Source organism: Vipera ursinii, assembly GCF_947247035.1.
Source record: "Vipera ursinii genome assembly, chromosome: 10".
NCBI lineage: Eukaryota > Metazoa > Chordata > Lepidosauria > Squamata > Viperidae > Vipera > Vipera ursinii.
In genome coordinates this window covers 2,849,366-2,874,348 of record NC_139520.1, presented here as the reverse complement: position 1 = coordinate 2,874,348, position 24,983 = coordinate 2,849,366, and the positions used below count along the sequence as shown (strand labels likewise).

At 42.5% G+C, this 24,983-nt stretch overlaps 1 protein-coding gene across 1 annotated transcript in view; it reads left to right on the top strand.

The window, feature by feature from the left end:
• WTIP (WT1 interacting protein) overlaps positions 1-23,377 on the top strand; it is a gene marked incomplete at its 5' end in the record, with an annotated part of 66,461 nt that extends 43,084 nt beyond the window's left edge. Inside the window, 5 exons of the mRNA XM_083370318.1 lie at positions 9,615-9,677; positions 16,714-16,844; positions 17,432-17,483; positions 17,997-18,065; positions 19,103-23,377. Coding sequence (XP_083226444.1) covers positions 9,615-9,677; positions 16,714-16,844; positions 17,432-17,483; positions 17,997-18,065; positions 19,103-19,255 — 468 coding nt within the window. The 3' untranslated portion in view covers positions 19,256-23,377. The remainder of the gene's footprint in view (positions 1-9,614; positions 9,678-16,713; positions 16,845-17,431; positions 17,484-17,996; positions 18,066-19,102) is intronic.
• Positions 23,378-24,983: the final 1,606 nt, after the last annotated feature.

The window sequence follows — 24,983 nt, the reverse complement described above, 5'->3', positions numbered from 1 at the left end:
ACGAAGAAAACTTTGGTTTCCTGGATCATGGACTGCATTTCCTATGCGAAGGACTCTTGGCAAGAGATGGGCTGCACCTCACAAAAATGGAAAAATGTATTCGGAAAAAGACTGGCACAACACATCAGAACGGCTTTAAACTAAAATTGAGGGGGAGGTTGACCAATCTTTAGACTCCCTAGAACACAAAGGGAGAAATCCCAAGAAAAGAAACAATGAGGTAGGGAGTGATGAAGAAAAAGAAAAACTCAAGCAACAATCAGGAGCAGGAAACATACCCATGGACAGGCATAAAAGCCTTAAATGCTTATATACAACAAATGCTCAAAGCTTGGGGAACAAACAGGGTAAACTACAAGCAATAGTACACGAGGGAGGGTATGACATTACAGAAACCTGGTGGGATGAAACCCATGAATGGAATGGACTGATGGTTACAAATTGTTCAAAAAAACAGGTCTACAAAAAGAGGAATGGGAGTTGCACTATATGTAAGAGAACACTACATGTCTGCAGAAATGCACATGATCCAAGACAAAATCTCCCCAGAATGTATATGGGTCAATATAAAAGAGAAAAAAGTGACATTACCATAGGTGTATATTACAGGCCACCCAACAACCCAAGAAGCATGGGAAATTGAAAAATGCAATCATAAAAGCCCATAGAAGCACAATACCACTCAAAAAGAAAAACAAGAAATTCAATAATAAGCCAGCATGGCTGCACAAAGATCTCTCTGACAAACTGAAAGACAAAAAGAACAAATACAAAAAATGGAAAAAGGGGCACATAATTAAGGCTGATTATCAGCAGACAGCCAGAACATGCAAAGATGAAGTCAGGAAAGCAAAGGCTCAGAATGAACAAAGACTTGCAACAGAAATCAAGGATAATAAAAAAAAGTTTCTACCAACACATTAACAACAAGAAAAAAGAAGGAAACTGTAGGTCCACTAAAGAGAGAAGATGGCAAGGAAATAATAGGTAACAGAGAAAACATAGCTACTTAACTCATACTTTGCATCAGTCTTCCCACAAAAAGAAACTATAGCCCAACATACCAAAAAACAAAAGACAAACTAGAAACAAAATTAAAATAAGCAAGAAAATGGTAAGAGAACACCTATCTGACCTTGACAAATATAAATCACTGGACAGGTTACATCCCAGAGTTCTGAAACAGCTGGCAGATGTTATCTGAGAACCACTGCACCACATCTTTCATAAATCCTGGAGCACCAGGGAAGTACCTGAGGATTGGAAAAGGGCTGTTGTGGTTCCCATCTTCAAGAAAGGGAAAAAACCGGACCCAGGAAACTGCAGACCAATCAGTCTAACATCAATACCTGGGAAGATCCTGGAAAAGTAAAAAAACAGATCTGCGAACAACTAGAAGCAAACCAAGTTATAACCAGTAGCCAGCACAGGTTTGTCAAAAACAGATCATGCCAAACCAATCTTATTTCATTTTTTGATAAAGTGACCAGTAGACCAGCGAAACGTTGTGGAAATAGTATACTTAGACTTCAGTAAAAAAAAGCAAAGTTTTACATTTAGGCAGGAAAAACCAAAGGTTTAAGTACAGATTAGGTGAGACCTGGCTCAAGAACAGCAACTGTGAGAGGGACCTTGGAGTCCTAGTGAACAATCACTTCACTATGAGCCAGTACTGTGGAGCAGCAGCCAAAAAAGCTAATACAATCCTGGATTGTATAAATAGAGGCATAGAATCAAGATCATGCAAAGTATTAGTACCGCTTTATAAAACCTTAGTAAGACCACACCTGGAATATGCAGCCAATTTTGGTCACCATATCACAAAAAAGATGTTGAGAGTTTGGAAAAAATTCAGAGAAGAGCAACTAAGATGATCAAAGGCCTGGAGACTAAAACATACGAAGAACGGCTGCAAGACTTGGGTTTGGCTAGTGTAAAGAAAAGAAGAAACCGGGGCGATATGATAGCAATATTCCAGTATTTGAAGGGCTGCCACAAAGAAGAGGGCATCAAACTATGCTCCAAAGCCCCAGAGGGCAGGACAAGAAACAATGGTTGAAAACTGACCAAAAAGAGAAGCAACCTGGAATTAAGGAGAAACTTCCTGACAGTGAGGACAATCAACCAGTGGAACAGCTTGCCTTCAAAAATCATGGGTGCTCCATCATTAGAGATTTTTAAGAAGAGACTAGACAGTCGCTTGTCTGAAATGGTATAGACAGGGCTTTTTTGTCATCGAACACCCAGAACGGAGTTCCGGCACCTTTTTTGGATGGAACTTTATAGGGTAGGCAAGGCGGGTTCGTATGACGTGTGAGTTCCGGCACCTTTTTTTTTTTTTTTTTTTACAAAAAAAGCAGTGGGTATAGGTTCTCCTGCTTGAGCAGGCGGCTGGACTAGAAGACCTCCAAGGTCCCTTCCAGCTCTATTCTGTTCTGTTCCATTCTATTCCTCTGCTCCATGGAGAAATCTAAACTTAAACATGCATGCATGTAACATTCAGTCATAATCTGTCTTGCTGTAACAACAATCCATAATTTTGGTTTTTTTGTGGTGACCTCTTTTTAGATATTTGAAGAATGCTATTCCGTCCTTCCCCAGTTTTCTCTTTTCAGGACTTCCCAGCTGCATAGCATATCGTCATAGGACTTGGTTTGAAGTCCCATGATTGTCCTAGTTGTTTTTTTCTGAACCTTTTCTACATTGTTTGAAACAATTTGTTCTCTTAAACCAGGGGTCTTTAAACTTAGTCCTTTTATGACTTGTGGACTTCAACTCCCAGAATTCCTCAGCCAGCATGCCTGGCTGAGGAATTCTGGGAGTTGCAGTCCACAAGTCATAATAGAGCCAAGTTTGAAGACCCCTGCCTTAAACTGATTATAATACTCAAAGAATGCTTAAATAAATGTAGAATAAAATACAGGTATTCCTTGCTTAGTGACCGCATTTGGTACTGACAATCTATTGCTAATATGCAGTCACTAAGTGAAACATCACATGACTTTGACAGATTTATATCACTTCCCATTTAGTCATTAAGCAAGTCACCGCAGGTTGTTTAGTGAGACATCAAGTGACTACGATTTGCAATTTTACTGCCCATTTTTCTGTTGATTCTGCAAATGGGGACCATGTGACTGTGGGATGCTGTGACAGTTATAAGCATGAGGACCAGTTATAAAGGTTGTCGTATCTTTGAATTGTCGCTAAACAGGACAGTTGTAAACAAGATCTATGTGTAGAACTTTGCTTCTATTGATTCAGCCAAAAAATTGATTTATCTTGTTTGTGCCAATTCAAATCAAATGGCTCTGTGAACAATCTCTAAAATTTCACAGAATTTCAGAGGCCATTCCTGTTGTTGATGGTCTCTTTCAACTCATCAGGATTCTAGCCTCTCTTCTTGTCCTTCTCTTAATAATACTAATCTTCTAGAAGAACCCAAATGTTGAATTAAAGATAAACTCATTAAAGCCAGCTAAGAGAAAAGATTATAATGTAATACATTTCACAGATCAATAGTGTTTTCGCTATGAAAATTTAAGATCGATGGGTCAAATTGTGCTCCTACCCTTGGCCTCAACATATTTGTATTCCTTGTGGTATGTTTGAGATGCAAACACAGACAAGCATCTCATTTTAAAGCTTGACAAATAACATAAATCATATAGCTTCTAGTTGGGAAGGTCCTGAAATATCAATTAAACTGTTCAAATGTTCTTGCTGTCTGAGCTGACATAATCTCCTCAACCCCTATCCTATTTTAACAACAACAAAAAAAGGACAGGCAAACTATTATAACTATAGGGAATGGCCTGGTTCACACAACCTTTTAAGACAATTACAGCCAATTTAGCAGATTAGCACAATGTAGCCTATCATTCTGTGTGAATCCAGCCACTGAGGCTTTAAATAATAAAGGGAAAGAAAAAATATTTCAAAATGAACACAAGAAGCCATATATTTCCAAGATGTATAACCGACATAATATTTTATCACAATCTAGATCCAAATTCCAGTAGAAATGAGACAGTAGTTGGACATCTTGGGCTGTTTCCAATTCCAACACAACCAAAGACTGTCGTGATGTTGAAAGATGGAACAGTGACAAGTTCCCTCATGGACTTTGCAGCAGAACTTCTAAAAGATGTTAGAAAATTTGGGAGAATTAGAAGGTTGTCTGGTGGACAAAATGTTGGGAACTGCTGGGCCAGGCTCCATGGACTGAATGCTTTGGATGGAGAATAGTATCCTGGATGGTTCTTGCTGGTTGATCAGCAGGCCTGAAAGGATGGGCTTCAGAGATTATCCATGGGGGTGGACCAAACCATGTGGCAATGGCCAGATCCTACAGTTCAGTGAGACAGCAGTTTCCACAGGAGGACAGATTATCTTGGGAGGTAGTTCAAATTAGAATTCTTACAATAAGATCTCAATACAAAAGATGGAGGACTCACCCAAGTGGCTCCCAATATCTCTGACTGAAATTAAGACCCTTATCAGCAACCTCAGGAGGGGGAAGACCCGAGGGGAAGACCCCTGGAGCTGACTTTATTCCCCCAGAACTATTAAAAAAATAACACAGAATGGTGGGTTCCAACTTTGGCATCACTTTTTACCTATATTGACACCAGTGGATGCATCCCTGAGGACCGCAACCTGGCCATTATAATCCTAGCCTTTAAGAAGGGAAAGAGATGACCCTGCTAACTGTAAGCTAACTAGCCTATTTAATACACTTTAGCAAACTTTATGCTAAGCACCTCCATGATAAACTTAAGGACTGGCTGGTTCAGGGAAATCTGATAGCACAAAAGCAGGCCAATTTCAGAGAAGGCACAGGCATCATTGATCCTGCAATTTGGTCCTACAGCAATTTATCAAAAAATATTTACCTAACAATATGGTATCATTATATGCCATCTTTATAGGTCTTAAGGCAGCTTTTGGTCCTGTATCCAGGACCAGATTATGGGAGAAGCTTGAAGCCTCATCAGTTCATCGATGAATTGTAAGCTTCTCAATTTAATTCATGCCCTAGACACCCACATGATTCATAAAGTTAGGTGCAGTATGCAAGGATTCTCTCAAAGCCAGTTACAACACAGGAGGGAGGGGGGACGGGAATTTATCCCCTCCCCACTTTTCAGTGCTTATGTCAACAGTAGGGTAAAGTAAAATAAATTAAAGTAGCCCAAAGTCCTTTTGTGTTGCGCTGCAGTTGTGTGTCTAATCTGATTTTTGCAAACAATTCTGGAGTACAGCTGAAACATGGTTGCCAGCCTTTGGTACTGCTACACAAACTCTTAACATTGGGACTGTTTGACTTAGTCAGTTGGATAAGGCTGGCATTCAGTTAGGGATGATTCTTTCAGTGGCCTTTTACTCACATAAATATTCCCAGCCAGACACTCTTAACTCCCTTTCAATGATAAATTGCAGCATTCTTAAGAAGAAAATAGGGCCTGAGGTGGCTGGATGGAGTCACTGAAGCAGTAGGCGTGAGCTTAAATGGACTCCAGAAGATGGTGGAGGACAGGAAGGCCTGGAGGAACTTGTCCATAGGGTCGCGATGGGTCGGACAGCGATGGGTCGGACATGACTTCGCAGCTAACAACAACAAAAGTTTTAAACAGGGACAATCTGCTCTCCCTACTGGTCTTTGAAATACCATGTTAGAAAATGGGAAAAAATAAATATTATTGACCTGGCAAAAGATTTAGGAGAAATTTCCATAAATTTAGTCCAGTTTGGTCAGCCCTGGGAAGGTGACATGCGTTGTACAGGACTGGAGTGGATTTTCTGGTTTTTATACCAGTAGGTTGCCAATATGGATTATGTAGTCGTTTTAAAGCTATGGCATTTGGAAAACAAATGTTATTGACTACCCGACAGAGTTCTCACACTGGGCAAGCGTAAGGCCTTCCTTGATTATCTTACACGGAAGTCAGCAGGTCCTGCCGCTTGTTATGGAGTTTTTCTAATGTTTCACAGCAGACTTCTGAATTCCTGGTCGAACCACGCTCCATGAACTTCAATAGCAGTTACTCCTTTGGCATCTTCATATTTGGCGGGATTTTCTATGGCACCACTTTCGGTGTGTTGTTGGTTCATGATAGCGCTTGCCCACTCACCGCTAGACACACCCAAGAACTTTTGAAGCAGTTCCATTGTTTTTGATCACACACACACACACACACAGAGGCCAGATTTAGCTCCGAGCAAATAGTACTAAGGAATTTCAGATCTTGTAAGACATTATGTCAAGTGCCTCAGTTTGAATGGCGATTATGTCGAAAAGTAATGTAATGGTGTAGTTTTCTAATGTGTTCTGTAAGGTTCTGTATCCGCGAGTGTCTCTCATTGATAACCAAATGGAGGTTTATTTCCAAATTGCCCTCGTATAAATATCTTGAACAAAATAGGGCCTAGAAGAGAACGCTGTGGTACAGCACTTGGCAGATCTTTCCAAATCACATTTATTCAACCATTGAATCCACCATTGATAACATAGTCCAGCCCACATTTTGCAGCCTTCTGTACTGGAATCTCATCAGAAGACTTTTCTCAGATGTTTTGCTCAAGTCAAGATGCATTTTACAAACAGCATTCCTGTGGTCAGCTAAACAGGTCACTCTTACAAAAAAAGTAGGTGAGGTTGACTTGCCATGATTTATTTTTGATAAATCCATGTTGTGTCCTGTCAAGTAATGCATTCTTTTCCAAATGCTCACAAATGAACTACTGAATAGTTTATATCAACTGACTGGTCTGAAGTTATTCTAGTCTTCTTTTCCCCCATTTTTTTCAAGACAGGAACAAACTTTGTTTTTAGGCAGGGAAAACCAAAGGTACAAGTACAGACTGGGCGAGACCTGGCTTAAAAACAGCAACTGTGAGAGGGACCTTGGAGTCCTAGTGGACGATCACTTGATTATGAGCCAGCCGTGTGCAGCAGCAACCAAAAAACCTAATACAATCCTGGGTTGTATAAACAGAGGCATAGAATCAAGATCATGCAAGGTATTAGTACCGCTTTATAAAACCCTAGTAAGACCACATCTGGAATACTGCAGCCAGTTTTGGTCACCATATCACAAAGAAGATGTTGAGAGTTTGGGAAAAATTCAGAGAAGAGCAACTAAGATGATCAAAGGCCTGGAGACTAAAACATATGAAGAACGGTTGCAGGATTTGGGTTTGGCTAGTGTAAAGAAAAGAAGAAATAGGGAGACATGATAGCAGTATTCCAGTATCTGAGGGCCTGCCACAAGGCAGAGGGGACCAGGTTGTTCACCATAGCACCAGAGGGCAGGACAAGAAACAATGGTTGGAAATTGACCAAAGAGAGAAGCAACCTGGAACTAAGGAGAAACTTCCTGACAGTGAGGACAATGAACCAGTGGAACAGCTTGCTTCCAGAAATTGTGGGCGCTCCATCACTGGAGATTTTTAAGAAGAGACTAGATATTCACCTATCTGGGATGGTATAGGTTCTCCTCCTTGAGCAGGGGGCTGGACTAGAAGACCTCCAAGGTCCCTTCCAGTTCCATTCCATTCTATTCTATTCTATTCTATTCTATTCTATTCTATTCTATTCTATTCTATTCTATTCTATTCTATTCTATTCTATTCTATTCTATTCTATTCTATTCTATTCTCTGGCATCCAGTTTGCTAGATCTAATTCTAGAGACTTAAATGCATTAATGCTGGCCAAAGACTCCTAACCATATCTTTATTCACCTTAGGTTTTCACTCCTTTTGGCCAGTTGAACATAGTTTCCCATTGGAGAAAAGATTTGTTGTTGTTGTTAGCTGTGAAGTCATGTCCGACCCATCGTGACCCCATGGACCACGTTCCTCCAGGCCTTCCTGTCCTCTACCATCTTCTGGAGTCCATTTAAGCTCACGCCTCCTGCTTCAGTGACTCCATCCATCCACCTCATTCTCTGTCATCCCTTTCTTCTATTGCCCTCAGTCTTTCCCAGCAATTAGGCTCTTCTCCAGTGAGTCCTTCTCATTAGGTGCTCATCTTCCAGCGTCATGTCATTTTGCCTCTTGGTACTGTCCATGGGGTTTTCATGGCAAAGATACTGGAGTGGGTTGCCCTTTCCTTCTCCAGTGGATCACGTTTTGTCAGAACTCTCTGCTATGACCTGTCCATCTTGGGTGGCCCTGCACAGCATAGCTCATAGCTTCATTGAATTACGCAAGCCCCTTTGCCACGACAAGGCAGTAATCCATGAAGGGGGAGAAAAGATTAAAGCAAAGTAATTGCTGAGAAGTTCTGCCCTTTTCACATCATCTCTCACTATCCTACCAACGTTTGCATTATTGAGTTTCACTTGCAAGCATAAGCTGTTTATATTTTCTCATACTCGTTCTGCAAATATGTTATTTGCAGCTACTCCTTGGCGGTTACACTAACTTCCTGTCACTTGAACTTGGGTAAAAGCTCTCTCCACCCAGAATGGCTTCTAAAGTTACTCCCTTATTCTACATTGGTATGGGGTACAATTATGTATCATAATCTTGTTTTAAGAACTCTCTAGCTGTCCCTTAAATATGAGGGTAGCTTAAATTGCTTCTTGAACCCTAACCCTAATGCTTCCTGTTGCTCCTCACATTTGCCAGTTACACTCAGGAATTCTTGGGTCACATAAGATGATCTATTTCCATTTTTTATTCATGTGCTTATTAATGGCTGTCTCCTCATTAGATAAAAAATATTATTTTTATTGGCTTATTGCACTTAACCTGTCTTCTCCTATGTCATTCTTTCATGCCATGTCTTCTCCTTCTGGCTTAGTGACACAGTGGCACAACAGAACAGACCATTGAACAAAGTGAGGGCAACATTGATGAGGAAGTATTTTTGGAAGCAATATCAGAAAATCACCCAGATAAATACGCAATTTCATATTATCTTGCATATTTATTTTTTAAAATAAATTACTTGCAGTCTCTAATTTAAATGAAGTAGATATTATGGATACATCTTGATAGAATTGAGGGTGGAGGACGAGAGTTTAGTAGACCCTAACATTTGATTCTATTATGTCTAAATAATAACCATTTGGAAAACATTTAAGAAATAATATCCTCCCTGTTCAGCCAACAACACAGAGACCCAGCAATTCCACCCTCAGTTGTGACAAAGTAGAGGTGTTGGTTTCCTTTCGTCTGATGTGGCAAACTGAAATTTCTACTATTGAAATTGAAAAAGAGGATTAGGTGCAAAACCTGGTTCACACTTGCTGTTCTCGCCATCTCTTGGGGTTTTGCCTGTGTTGAAGTGAGTTTTCCGTGTTAAATATCGCAGGTATGTTCTGTTTGATGACAGTTTCATTTTAACTAGATGAAAAAGATTTCAGTGCAAGTTTGCAATGCAAATTGAAATGCGTGGATCAAAAACGTATCTTCAGTGCTTTGTGAATATCTTAGGAAAGTAATGTGTGAAGAACCATTCTCACTGTTGCAATCTCATTTTCAGTTTAGTAGTTAATCATGAAGATTTGCTCGATTGCTGGAAAGAAAATGTGTTTGTGACTTGACCAAACTAAAAGGGAAAGTCTTGTAACTGTCTCCCCCCTCACTTTTTTTTTATAATAGTATTCGGGGTTTCAGCAGACGGCAGACAAGTGCTTCATTTGCGGCCATCTCATCATGGAAATGGTAAGAGTCCTAGCTTCAGAAAAAAAGGAGACCTCTGGGTCAGTTGGGCTGCAGTTCTCTTTCTCCTCCCCAGGCACACACACGCCTCACATCACAATTGTGTCCAAGTTTGCCTATTATGCTGAACAGGTTCATGAAGGTGCCAGCAGCTGCATTTGCACAATCTACTAAGCTTGATTAGCTTCAACTATTACTTTTTTGTATCGTAACATGTTCTAAGAGCTTGGCCTGTTGACTTTACATTTCAGTCTATTGTATGCAGCCAGAAAACAGATTTGTGCTTGTAACCAAGTTCAGTCTGTTGTATGAACCCAGCCAGTCACAAGTATTGTGTCTTAGGAAACTACTACTCCACTGTGATCTCCCCACAGGGCTCTTATCTGTGGCCCCAAGACATATTCCAGAAGGTTCTGGAGGCTGGCGGTCCTCTTCCTTGCAGGGGCTGCCTTTGAACCTCCGGCAGTGCCCGAGTGTTGGACGGGGCAGAGCCTTGAATGTGCCCCTCCCGGGGGGATTGTTTCTCATGATACTGCATAAAATCATAAAATGAACCAATTTTTTCCTTCAGGGACAAAGAAACTTTGCCACCAAGGGATATAGTAATATGTTTGCTTTTACTTTAAAAATGTTGCACCAGTTTTTTTTTCTTCAAGAGATGGCAGGAAAGCCTTCCAGATAGTGTTGGGTTTGCCTCATTTGTAAAGAAGGTGGAGCCTTCTAGCAGAGCAGTTCCTTTTTGGAGAGTCTTTCCCGACTCCTGGAAAGAATGAGGCTTCTTCCCAAACATTTGGCTTCACAGATACCATAGAAATCTGTGCTTGGCTTCGTTCTCTAATGAAAAGGGCTACAGGTGACATAGCAGTGTTCCAATACCTAGGGGGCTCTCACAAAGAAAAGAGGCTCAACTCATTCTCCAAAGCATCTGAAGTAATGGATGGAAAATTATCAAGGAGAGATCCAACCTAGAATTAAGGAGAAATTTCCTGTTAGTAAGATCAGTTAATCTCCAGAATCTTCTCCTAAGCACCTGAGGGAAGGACTAGAAGCAATGGATGGAAACTAATCAACTAATCTAACCAAAGAGAGAAGCAACCTAGAACTAAGGAGAATTCTCCTGACAATTAGAACAATTAATCGGTGGAACAACCTGCCTCCAGAAGTTGTGGGTGCTCCATCACTGGAGGTTATTAAGAAGAGATTGGACAGCCATTTGTCTGGAATGGTATATGCTTGAGCATGGGGCTGGACTAGAAAACCTCCAAGGTCCCTTCCAACTCTATTATTCTGTTAGCCACATGGAATGTGCTTCAGCAAGAGTTGAAAGATCGGGTTATTTCACCTTAACATTATTAAACCAAGTTATGATATTTCTAGCTGGAAACTTTAACATTATTATAGCGATCTTTAGATCAGTATTTTTTTTTTAATTTTAATCCCATTTATATCCCGCCCTTCTCCGAAGACTCAGGGCGGCTTACAATTTAAGCACAAATCAATGTGCTTCGCAATAGCCTTCATTCTATGTATATGCCTGCTTATTAGGGCTTTTGCCCCCCCAAGCGGCATTATTACAAAGTCAGCTTCTTGCCCCCAACAATCTGGGTCCTCAATTTACCTACCTCAGAAGGGTGGATGGCTGAGTCAACCTTGAGCCTCCAGCGCCCGTTCTGCTCTGAAGCTTTGCACCGAGGTCCGGCTTCTGCCTTTGAGGGCTTTTCAGCAGCAGCTGCTCATGCCTCTCTGTGGGGCCGCCCACCTGAGCCCCCTGCCCTTCCTTCTCTGGCCAGCTCTCTGAGGAACTCTGGCTTCCTTTAGGAGCACAGGAGGGAATGACGGTGGGATTCGGAAAAGTAGCTCCCCCCACCCCCGCTGCTGCCTTTCAAGGTTCGTATACTCACAATTTTACTCACAAGCATCCAGGCCAACATTGCAGATGCCTGTAATAATAGGAGGTGGGGGCTGTTCAAGGACCAGAAGCAACCTCTCCATATCCAGGTCCTTAGCTTACAAAAGCAAATGCTAAGACAGAGTGGGGGGAAATGGAGGCGACGTCTGGAGTCCAACAGCTATTTCAAGGGGGCAAGTCAACTGCTGGGACCCCAAGTTGCAGGGACTAGCATTTTTTTAGGGGGGAGGGGAGTTCCTGCTTTGCCAGAACTTGTTAAGCAGCTGGAGGAGAAAGAACAGCAGCTCATTGCAAGTAATGTGAGGACTTTTGGAAGGAGGTGAAAGTTGCATTCTGCTTTGGAGATTATAGTCTTGTGCTTGAACCAAGTACTAAACGACTGAGCATTGGAGGCCTACTTACAGGGCTGCCTGGCGTTGCGAGTTCTAGAAGGGTGAGGCGCAACGGTCTCTAGTAGGGAAGGTGTGTGCTGCAATAAAGCTTTGTGTCCAGATGTGCTAAGTGGTACATCCAGTCCTTGGAAAGCAAAGGACCCTCACAGAGCAGCCACTTTCTCTGCTGCCTCACTTTTCATTGTTTGCAGATTATATTAGAAGTGGTTAGAATGCAGTATTGCTGGTTAATTCCGCCCACTGCCAGCAGTTCAAGGTTGACTCAGCCTTCCATCCTTTCAAGGTCATTAAAATGAGGACCCAGATTGTTGTGGGCAGGAAGCTGACATTTGTAAACCGCTTAGAGGGGGCTGCAAAGCACTGTGAAGCAGCATATAAGTGCAATTGCTAAGTGCTATATTTGGTCATTTATTAGGTTTCCTTCCTACCTTTCCTGTAGGAGCTCAAAGCAATGCGTGTAGCATTCCTATCCTATTTCACCCACAACAGCCCTGTGAGGTAGATTGTGTGCGATCGGCCCACAGTCAGCTTTCGTGGTTTTCAAGGCCTAGCACTGGCTTGAAGGAAGGACAAGAGCAGCCTTTGTTGATGGGCTCTTGTTTCTCCCTTTCATTGGACAGTCAAGAGAAAAGGAGGAAAGACTCTGACTTGATTCAGAAATGTTGAGGATAAACCTTAACCCCCCCCCTTCACTCCAGCTTATCTTTGTCTCTACCCCCGCCCCCCCCCCCCTTCTGGCTCTGCGTGGGGCTCCAGAGCACACACACACACACACTCTCTCTCCCGTTTCCTCTCCCCCGGGGCTTCTGGGAGAGCCAGCCACGGCCTGTCCAGGCAGCCCTTCTGCCACGGAGCTCCAGGAGGCAGTTGGGCGGGAGGGGGAGGTGAAGTCCTAGACCTGGAAAAACGTCGGGAGGAAGGGAAGCATTGCTTCCTGGGATTTGGTCTCAGTCGTTGCTCCCTTTCATCAGAGCAATTTCACCCAGTCCACAATCAGCTTCGCTGAACCTACTGAGCAAACTATCCAGTCCTCGTTTTCCAGGCTGGGCAATTTCCTCTTCCCCCCCCCCAAGTGATGTGGCTTCCAAACAGCCTCCTGCCAAGGTTCATTCATTCATGGCAGAGATCAGGGGAGAAATGGCAGTTGGCAAAGCCTGCCTGATCAGCTCCTCACTTCAGACATTCCCAGAGCTGTTTTCTCTGCCTGCCACCTGGAGCAAGAAGCCCCCCCTTGACACTACTCTCCATGTTTGACCTTGGAGCTGCCCCCACAGCCACCTCTTGCTCCCTCACTAGCCCCCCCCCCCCATTTCTCTCCCTGCTTGACTCCATTGATATTGCTCTGAAGAAATCTCCATGCCCCAGTTGGCAGCCAATAAAAGCACCCTGGTGGGTTTTGCTCACAATAAACTTTTGGTCAGAATTCTGCCAACATTTTCCCAGGCACATTTAATAAATTCATTTCCCTGTGGTTTTTGCATTCACTCATTACTTTTTCAATCACTAGACACAACCGTAGCATTCACACAGTTTTTTCTTTTTTTTTCTTTTATTCTTACAAATAATTGTTATAATTGTTAAAAAGAAGAGGTATAATCCTAATATCAAAAGCAAGTTTAAAATTGGTCCCAGAGATTATAATGGTCATTACAATACCTGGAAAGGAGCCATTCAAAATAATGATAGATTGCAAAGCCCCGGGAATTTAGAGTACAAGATTTATGCCCAATTTCTAATCAAAATGTGCCTACTAAACTATGGTATCATAATTGCAATTAGAATAGAGCAGAACTGGAAGGGACCTTGGAGGTCTTCTAGTCCAGCCCCTGCTCAAGCAGGAGAACTTATACCATCCCAGATAAGTGATTGTCTAGCCTCTTCTTAAAAATCTCCAGTGATAGAGCACCCACAATTTCTGGAGGCAAGCTGTTCCACTGGTTAATTGTCCCCACTGTTAGCAAGTTTCTCTTTAATTCCAGGTTGCTTCTCTCTTTGATCAGTTTCCAACCATTGTTTCTCGTCCTTCCCTCTGGTGCTTTGGTAAATAACGTGACCCCCTCTTCTTTGTGGCAGCCCCTCACATACTGGAACACTGCTATCATATCGCCCCCGTTTCTTCTTTTCTTTACACTAGCCAAACCCAAGTCATGCAGCCGTTCTTCGTATGTTTTAGTCTCCAGGCCTTTGATCATCTTAGTTGCTCTTCTCTGAATTTTTTTTCTAGACTCTCAACATCTTTTTTGTGATATAGCGAGCAAAATACTTTGCGTGATCTTGATTCTATGCTTCTAGTACAGGGGTGTCAAACTGCCGGCCCGCAGGTCAGACGCATCACATGGAAGCCGCACCCACCCCATTGCCGGCAACGGCAAAACTGTCCCAATATATTGTGTGATGTCACATGTTTGACGTGCCTGCTCTAGTAAGAAGAAGAAAGTAACAAATTGTGAACAATATATTCATAGAATACTGTGACTAACATAAGAAAAATTTAGATATAAACTCTAAAGCTTAAAATTCAGATATGGTACAATTCCATTGATATTAGGATTTAGAGCTTTTGTTCCATTCTTAACAGTATAAGTCCCATAAAAATCTCTAAAGCATTCCTTCACTTCTATTTATCCCATGTTATTTCATTACTTTAATTCCTCATTCCATTTCTGCTGGAGGATCCCTGTTTAACTCTGTCCTTCCAGATGTAAATTCAGTAAGTAAGGATGGAGTCTAGAATGGACAGAGGGATTGACTTCCAATATTTAAACAATTGGAAACACATAAGTGGATGTTTGGTCTCTTTCACTCGGCAGGTGTTTCTCCATCATTCCAGCTATGATTTTAGAAGGATGTCGAACAAAGGTCAATTATGGACCAGTTATCTTTCCTTATTTTTTTCAGGATCTGGTTAAATCTTTCTCTTGCTGTCTCTTCAGCCCCTACCAAATGTTTCACAGTTCATAAATGGTTAGACGGAGTCATTGGTCCACAAAACCTTGCTTTTGCAGTCTGGTGTTCAGATGATGAAATTATCTGCAGTGCTGCTCCTGGCTTTTAGACATCAGTAATCTTGTTAGGAGGGATGTGGTGGCTCAGTGGTTTAGGACGCTGAGCTTGTCGATCAGAAGGTCGGCAGTTTGGCGGGTCGAATCCCGAGTGCCGCGTAGCAGAGTGAGCGCCTGTTACTCGTCCCAGCTTCTGCCAACCTAGCAGTTCGAAAGCACGTAAAAATGCAAGTAGAAAAATAGGGACCACTCCGGTGGGAAGGTAATAGTGTTCCGTGCGCCTTTGGCGTCTAGTCATGCCGGCCACATGACCACAGAGACGTCCTCGGACAAGCGCTGGCTCTTCGGCTTTGAAACGGAGATGAGCACCGGCCCCTAGAGTTGGAAACAACTAGCACGCATGTGCGGGTGAACCTTTACCTTTTTAATCTTGTTAGTTCAGGTTTCTTCAGAAGAAATACAACCATACCAGCTATCAGTTCCACTGAGGGGACAAAAAGCTGATTTTAGTTGAAACATCAAGGCCATGGAGGTGGTGCCTTTCACAGAAGAGGGTTCTTATGTGCTGAAGATAGTCACAATCTCTGTATTTCTCTCTTAGGGTTGCTTGACAGGACACTCCCTTCCCAACTGTCTGGGTTTCAGAGCCTGCTCTAATTTCCAGTGTTTTCTTTGTTCAGTTCTATTTTAATTATGCTTGGATTTGGAAGAATCATTTTTTTTTCTCTGAAAGACACAAATTCCAGGGTTGATTCTTGCTATTTTAGTTTGATCTGGGGAAAATTTCTTCTCTATTCTAGTGCCTTCTGATGTTTGGGACCCACAAGGCAATCATTTCCAATTAGTATATTTAATACCAAACCAGTTGAGGAGAGTGGGAATTGTAATCCCACACATCTGAAGGACATCCGTTGAGGAGGCCTGAGCTATTTATCAAAAGTAGCCCAATTTCATTTAAGGAGTCTGTGAAATAATGATACGCTGAGATCTATCTCATGACCATCGTGGTTGAGAATGCTTTTGAACTTAAGGCTCTTTGAGACAATCTACCTCCAATTGCATTAGTTAATACAGCTGGGAGGATGTTACCAATATCTGAAGAGCATAAAACAATAAAACACGATAGGATGGAGTTTCTTGGTAAGAAGTGTCACTTGGAAATTCCCTTAGCATACAGTACAAATCAAGAACAGGCTTAAAAATAAGATCAAGGGATAATTAATTACAGTCCATCTGCCAATCAAAAGAGTTGGGCCTGCCAAAGGTAACGTTGTGTGAATCTTCCTTTTTCATCTCTCCTGGAGCCGTTGCCACAAACACAAAAGTGTTAAGGCCTAAAGTTTCTAAGGGAGGCTGGTTGCAAATCCAGACTTGGTTCTAAAATTTGCAGAAGAGCAAAGGAGAGGGAAAAACAGTCGTGCTTTCTGGTTAGTACTTGGATTGGATTGGAGATGTCTAGGAAACTCAGCACTGCTGATTAGGCTGGGAAGACTGAAAAAACCACGCCAAAAGAGGGGATGGCCAGCGACTGCTGTGTGTGGCGCAGGAAGCAAGAGAGCCTCATCAGAGTGGGGCTTCTCAAGAGAAGGGTCTTCCACAGTGCCAGTTGCCCCACTGATCGTTCCTAGTAATCTGTTTTTCCCAAGCCCTGCACTCGCTGTTCCTTGATGCATGAAACAAATTATAGACAGCAGGAAGAGACTTTGCATAATTTGTGACCTATGATTCTTTTCCAGATTTTGCAAGCTCTTGGGAAGTCATACCATCCTGGCTGTTTCCGCTGTGTGGTGTGCAATGAATGTCTGGATGGCATACCCTTCACTGTAGACATGGAGAACAATATTTACTGTGTCAAAGACTATCACACGTGAGAATGCAGAGTTCTGCAGGGCAAAAGGAAAAAAGGGGGACCCCCTGCTCAGGTCATGAGGAAGGGTTGACCGCTGCTAAAGGAGACAATATCCAGGATCAAGTCCAGTTAAGGACTGACAGCAAGGCGATCTAGTGTTCAACATTTCTGTATGTTGCATTGAAAATGTAACAGGAACTTTTCCTATACTGAAAGGAGATCACATCTGTTTTCTTTTTTCTTTTAAACATTTCCATCAATGATATTTGGAGATGAATTAAATCCCATCTATTAAAGTGATGGCTCGGGGGGACCAAATAGGTCTCACTAGGCAGCCATTCAGTTGGGGGGGGATTGTCTTAGGTTAAGGGGATCGTCATTTTGTTCAGCTGTCCTGCTTTGAATAGAAGGAGGGATATACTTAAATCCACAGCTGAATTTAGATTTCATGCTGTGGTGGTCTAAAAAAACGCAACACAATCATGGGATGGAGTTGGGATTAGCTAACGTTGTTTGCTCTCAGTTGTTAAAATGCTGCCTACCGTTCTGTTTCTTTGCTTCTCAAGAAAAATATAACCTCTTTCCCCCCCTCCCCCCAAATCTAGGGTTTTTGCACCCAAGTGTGCTTCCTGTAACCAGCCTATTTTGCCAGTCCAGGTATGTTTTTCTTCTTTGTCATTTGATTAATACTTTAGTACAGCCATTATCTGCTGGCTTGCAGGCCCTTTGCCACCTCAGGGATGGGAAATCTCACTGGCTTGCTTTCCATTATACATTGACCCAGTCAGCTGTGTGGACACATGCTAAGCCCTCCAAAGAGATCCCTCTGCCCTCTTGAGTGGGCAGCCGCAGCAGTTCTCAATGTCTGATCCACTTGAGATCCCAAAAGTCTCCCTTTTCTCCACTCTGCTGATACGGGCTCCTGTCTTTCTTATCATAGATATTGGACCAAGCCTACATTTTGCAGAGAAAGTACATCTTCAGGAACCTTAATTTCTGCACTTGCAAAATTAATATTTGGGGAATGGAAGAGGTTTCATTGTGGCACTTCTGTAACAAGGAGGGATTTATACAGTTGCAGAGGGAGGTTTCAAAGTACCTATTTTCCTTGAAAGCAAATGATGGACACCTTTCCAGTTTTCAGCTTATTTTGCTGTCTCTCCAAACTAGGGTTCCGAAGAGACCATCCGGGTGGTGTCAATGGACAGAGATTACCACGTGGAATGTTATCACTGCGAGGTAAAGCTTAGAGCTACTGAGACAGCCTAGTTAGAGGGAGGGACCAGTCTAGTCCTTCTCCCAAGAAAAGAAATCCATCCAAAAGGGTTGGTGGCAGCATATTCATGGTATGATTTGCTTTTGTTTCCTAATTTGCCTAAAGCATTTTTCTACTACTCTTAGGGGACGCGGTGGCTCAGTGGGTTAGGACGCTGAGCTTGTCGATCAGAAGGTTGGCAGTTTGGCGGGTCGAATCCCGAGTGCCGCATAACAGAGTGAGCGCCTGTTACTCGTCCCAGCTTCTGCCAACCTAGCAGTTTGAAAGCACGTAAAAAAATGCAAGTAGAAAAATAGGGACCACGACGGTGGGAAGGTAACAGCGTTCCATGTGCCTTTGGCATCTAGTCATGCTGGCCATGTGACCACGGAGACGTCCTCGGACAAGTGCTGGCTCTTCAGCTTTGAAACGGAGATGAGCACCGGCCCCTAGTCGGAAACGACTAGCACACATGTGTAGGGGAACCTTTACCTTTACCTTTTACTACTCTTAAATTTAATTTACATTCTGGGGTGGGTTGCAAAGATCTATAGAGCACTATAAAACAGTAACTGTAAATAAAAGGCAGACAATGGGATATATATGGCAAAATAAAGTAATTTGGGAGATGATAGTAAGAAATGACTGGAAAATATCTTATTTCCCCTTTCCTTTGCTTTGCAGACCTGCAAAGGTCATAAATGCAAAGATTGGGTTTGAGGTTACTTGTTCCTCACTGTCACAGTGAATGGTAGCTAAATGAAGACTAGCTGTACCCATTATCCCAAAGATGTTTTTCAAAAGTCAACCAGACTTTCTTTTCCTTGAAGACGTTTTCACTTGTCATCCAAGAATCTTCTTCACGGAAAAAACGAAGTCCAGTTGCCTTTTGAAAAGCACCTTCACAACCATGGCTGGGATGACTTGAGAATCTCCATAGACATCTGTACTCATTATGTCTCCCAGAAAATTATTTCACGTCCACTGGCCACTAATGGATGAGTGATCTTCTTTTTCTTAGGATTGTGGACTCCAGCTGAATGACGAGGAAGGCCGCCGATGCTATCCACTCGAGAGACACCTGCTCTGCCACACCTGTCATATCAGGCGCTTGAGCACTAAAGTGTCAGCACACTCTCCCTCTGGGTACCCCATGCATATCACGGAGCTCTGAGGCTTTCACTTCCCATCTACTCAAGACCAGGAGGAAGATACCTGCTGGGGAAAGAGCTTTAGAAAGACAAAGCAGCCACCCTTATTTGTTGCTTCTAAGATTGGAAAGGAAGGGGCACCTCTTTGGTTGGCTCTGTGTACAATTTGCCTAAGTAATTCTTCCCAGGATGCTGGTGCTTGAAAAGCAGTGTGCCTCATGGATTGGATGGGAAAAGGGCTGTTGGGATGACGGAGCATCCATTAACACTGGCTTGTTGCCATTTTTACCGTTGATTGATTGAGCTCCCAGAAGAAACATTAGCTTTCCAATGGGAAAGAGACCAAAAAACTTCCATCATGTTTTAGGTCTCCTCGCACCCTGAACTTGTGGTTCTCATAATTTGAGAGGCACAGTGGTTGTTGCATGCATCAAAAGAGTGGTGGCCAAAGTGGATGTGACTTAAAAGATTAACAACTGACAACAGTGTAGGGCAGGGGTAGGCAACCTTGGCTCAGGAATTCTGGGAATTGAAGTCCATGAATCATAAAAGAGCCAAGGTTGCCTTCCTCTGGTGTAGGGGAGACCTGTGGGTGTTCCATCTTGGCCTTTGTTGGGTTTCTCTGCAAAACGAGTATGCAAGACCTCATGTGCTGGAAGCCCATGAATGAAAGGGAGAGCATTCCTATTTTAGGGTTTGCCAGTCATGGTTCTTGGGTGCTTGGCAAGGATGGGAGAGTTTAGTGTTTCCAGGTGGGGGCAGAGCACACAGCCAAGGGGAGAGCTGCAGGCTGTCTAGGGAGACCGGTGACCTCATAGCTTTCTGGGACCCAACAGGTGACAACAGTCTTCAGAGGACCTTTGCTGAAAGCAGGGTTGCAGATGGGAGGTGGGGTGGGGAAAGAGCATAAGCATTCCCAATCCTTAGTTTTTTCTTAGAATTCTTCCGCAGCAGAGATGTGAATGTGTCAGAATGGGAAAAAATATATACAGGTGGTATAAGTTTATTCATTAAATTTAATTCAGATTTGAATTCACTCAAATTAAGTTTCTGTCCCATCCATTTCTTTGGATCTGCCACCACTTATTTTTGAAAGGAATCTTCCCAGCATCCTGAAGTTCAGATGCAGCCTGGAACCCCAAAACAATTTTGCTCAAAGAACAGCAGAAATTGCCAGGTCCAGGTCCCCGGGGGCTCCCCGCAGAAGCTCCATTGGTTGCTCTCTCTTCCTAAGTACAAGGAAAGTGGATTCTTGTGCTGGATCCACCAGGTGACTGCAGGCAAAGAAATGGGCTCTCTTGTCAAGAAGGATCTTCCATGCCTGTCAGATGTCACTTGGCACTTCTCAAAGTCACTGTTTTGAAACTGACTTTCACTAATAAATTCAGCTTGGGGTGTCTGCAGGAAGGATCAAAAAGATCCAAGATGGTGATTTCAGCTGCATGGTTGTGGCCGTCATCTTGATTCTTGCCACCCCATTGTCATCACCCTGGACATCCTGACTCCTGCAAATGGACAATGCACCCATTCCCTTTCTTTCAGCTAAAAGGATGGCAGTTCTGTGGTATGACTTGCAAACATACTACTTCTAGAGGTATTTTAAAAATGGTTGCTTCCATATTTTTGTTTTTTACAACTTGGTTATAACCCAGCTTTAAAGGCCAAGTTAATTATACTTGAATCCACAGCACTTGCATGATAATTTCCATGGCCTCTTGACCATCACAAAGCATTTTAGGTAGCTCACAAAATAGTTGAACAGTTGTTAAAAGTCTCAGGAAAAATAGTCTTTTTTCTAGGCGCTTGGATGTAAAGAAATTGGCTCAGATGTATAGCAGGGAAATACCTAATTTGGAGCATAGAGGGCTTTTTAAAAAAATTAGCAAAAATTAAAACATATAAGATAATGTATTAAGAAGTCTTACACTTCTATTTTGGCTAGACTTTTAAAGCACACTTCCAACTCTGGGAAAATCTGTGTTCCATATGGAAAATGTTTACTTTTTCTATTAAAAATAAGCTATGTTGATTATTTGAGACAAGGAGGGGCCACGTAATTAAAATTGACCACATCAGTTGAGGCTTCAGTTTCAGCCACGTTGTATTATTTCCTTATATACGTTGACTTTAAAACAATTTCAGCTCGCTGCTGCTGATAAAACCACCTGGATTAACCCTTTGTAAAGCTATCTGGTGCTCCAGCAACTTCAGTGAAAGTACACTTTGGGAATCAAATAGAAAAACACTGCTAAATCTGTTTAAAAACTAAAAAACCTCTTATGGAAGAGCAGCAGGCTGCATTCCCCCAGACTATTCAGAGTCCTGTCAGCTGCGGCAGGCACATTTCCCAAGTCTGAAGGGCTGAGAAGAGGGAAACGCCAGGTGAGTCAGTGCAAAAGGAATGTCGGCGGTTCCTTCCAAGTGTACGTGGGAGCACGATGGGGCCCTTTAAAAGGAGCCCCCCTGCCCTTCCCATCGGATCAGCCCTTTTAAGGCTGCTCCAGATGGTTCTGTTTGCCTTTTTGTGCTTTCAAGTTTCCAGAAAGTCATCATTGTGATTGGTTTGATTTTACTGCAAGGAAACCTTCCACCCATTCCGAAATCCCCCTTTCCTCTTGCAGATGGCCGCCTGCTTCCTTCTTGAAAGGAGCCTCTCATTCCTCTGCTGTTGAGTTTTACGGCATTGATTATTTTAGTGTCAGACTTGTCCGTTCCTGCTACTGCCTTAATCTTCAGCAAATAGCATAATAGCTAAAATATGTACACGGGCTATTATTTTCCAAACATGCCAGTCTGTTTCATTTGTTTAAAATATTTCAGGGGATTACCTGTTACATACTTAAATGGATTTGTCAACCTGGTGATTTTCTTCATGAACATTTTCTTGTTTTAATTCCCCCCCCCGCCCCCCCACTCCCGTTGCTGAAATCTGATCCAGCTGAAGATTTGTCTTTTTCTAATGCCTTTTTCCATATTAAAAATGTGGTTTTTAAGGAGAAAACAGCTAGAAAGTGTCATACAGCAAAAAAAAATTGCAAAAAATGTGAAACTTACTACCTCCCATCAATAGCGGCTGAACTGTGGACCCCAGGGCCCCTCGAGGGCTAGACTGGCCCTGCTCCACAGCCTGGTTGCTTTGCCCACTGGCCTCCCTTGCTGAAAGCGTGGGGAGGGCACTTCCCCACCAGCACCGCTAAGGGGGCTGCCTACCAGCCTTTCTCCTGCACAGGTCGTCCAGCTGTGCCCAAGGACAAGGGGTGCCACACCAGGGGACGCCAGATGGAGGACCCTGCAGAGGAGTCCTGGGAGTTCAGTGCCACCTCTGCATTTGCTTCAGAGTTTGGGCTCCACAGGGATGAAGTACTTCTAGCATTTGTGCCAAAATATTTATGGGAGAGCTTCCTTCTTTTTACTGATTCATATGCGCATGAGCGAGGAAGCCGAGATAGATGCACTTATTGAAAAGAAAATAAATATGTGGAAGATCCATCCTGCCCCGTAACTTAAGGTTCCAAAGGAGATGAAGACATGGGGAAATAATGGTTTCAAAACAAGTGGGTGGATGTCTTATAATTTAGAAATTAAAAAATTGACGGGAGAGTTCCATTGAGTTAAACCAAAACTCCAGAAGATAAATTTTTTCTTAGGCCCCAATAAACTCTTGTGATTCAACTAATGCCATAACTAGAGTATATAATTTGACTTAAATTAAGTTTGTTTCTTGAGAAATATTTGCATTTTCTTTAAAAGAATATAGGTTTTATTTCCAAGAACTTGGACCAATGTTAATTTTTCTTTTGTAGGAAATAAAAAATGGGCAATTTGTACATTATGTGTCTAGTTTACATCTGCAAACACATTAGTTTAACCATATTTGTATATATCTTTCTAAAATGTCAGACTTTTAGCTCATAGACTTGTCAGTTTTTGTGTTACCACTTGGTTTCCATGATTGTTGAAGAATAAATGTTGGGAAATGTAGATTTATTTATCTAAAAAAGCTACTTACTATTATCCTAAGTTATTTTAATATTAAAAGTCAGAATTTCATTTAACCTTAGATGTTATAATCTGCTTTTTTCAATAAAGACATTTTGTAGTTACATCTTGATTTTATAGTGTATTACATACAAAAAAAAAATTGGCATAAGAACAACCTACCTGTTACATGATGCCCTACTAACATTGTTTTGACTTATTTTCTGTCACCGGGTGGCCATATACGGTACATTTTCTTAATATTTTTGTTTCTTTGAATAAACCTAAACATTTGTTTATAGTCACTTGAGCCCAGAAACCTGAAGCAATTCTAGAAAATAAGCAGGGAAGGGTGGACCTTTCAAATTCCAAGCTCCACGGGGAGATTGCAAGGCATTTTGCAAATCTCCGTTAGATGATAGCGGAGGATGAAGAGAGGAGAAACGTCTAGAGGAGATATTTAAGATATAATCTGAAAGTTATTTAGCCCCTTTAACTTGTAGTGTTGAAACACTTTAGTTCTTATGTCACCATATATGTTACAGCAGAGTTCCCCAACTTTTCCAGCTTTGCAGATGGGGGGATGTTTCCATGCGAGGGGGGCAAGTGTGCGCACAGCTCCAATTGCACAAGTGGCGGGCATGCACAACTGCCACTTGTGCAAGTGGAGCGCATGTGCACTCACCTGCCATTTCCATGGCCATGTTCTGAACAGCTCAAGGCCCCGTAGAGGTTGGGGACCCTTGTGTTACAGGAACTGCTTAGAGGTTTCTGCAAAACAAGACACTTCCAGAGAACTGCTGTCGTTGCTAAGCTGGCTTTAGTTTTTATAATTACTCTTTATCTAGTATGGAGGCAGGTTGTTTCCAGTGTCTGTTTAATACATTGCCCATCTCACAAAAAGCAGCATCCAGCAAAAAATGTAAACCAGTGAACGTGTAAAAAAAATTAGAAATGTAAAAAGCAAAAAAACACCTAAAAGCAACAAAGATGATTGGGGGACTGCAGGCTAAAACATATAGGGAACGGTTGCTGGAATTGGGTATGTGTAGTTTAATGAAGAGAAGGATGAGGGGGGACATGATAGCAGTGCTCCAGTATCTCAGGGGCTGCCCCAAAGAAGAGGGAGTCAAGCTATTCTCCAAAGCACCCGAAGGCAGGACAAGAAGCAACGGATGGAAACTAGTCAAGGAGAGAAGCAACCTAGAACTAAGGAGAAACTTCCTGACAGTTAGAACAACTAACCAGTGGAACAACCTGCTTCCAGAAGTGGTGAATGCTCAAACACTGGAAGTTTTTAAGAAGAGACTGGCCAGTCACTTGTCTGAAATGGTATAGGGTTTCCTGCCTGAGCAGGGGGTTGGACTAGATGACCTCCAAGGTCCCTTCCAACTTCTTATTATATCAGCAATAGAGACACCTTATGATCTCACCAGTCGCCAGAAACATAGCCTGTCCCACAAGGCCTGATGACGTAACCAGGTTGTGGGGGACTTCCAGAAAATAGGTAGGGATAAACATCGACTCACTGGGATGGGGGTGGGTTAACATCACAGGCTACAGCAGACCTCACTCCCTTATTGAAGAGAAATACCAACTGGCAGGCAACCTGAATGTGTTCTACTGAAGGTTTGAGAAGAGATCAGAGTCATCTACTGCTACCTACCCCACTTCAGATACACCAACAGTAGCTAATTTTCTATACCTACCTCCATCCCTCTTGGGGCCCCCACCTCTGGTGATCTTAGAAAAAGATGTGTGAGGTCTATTTCA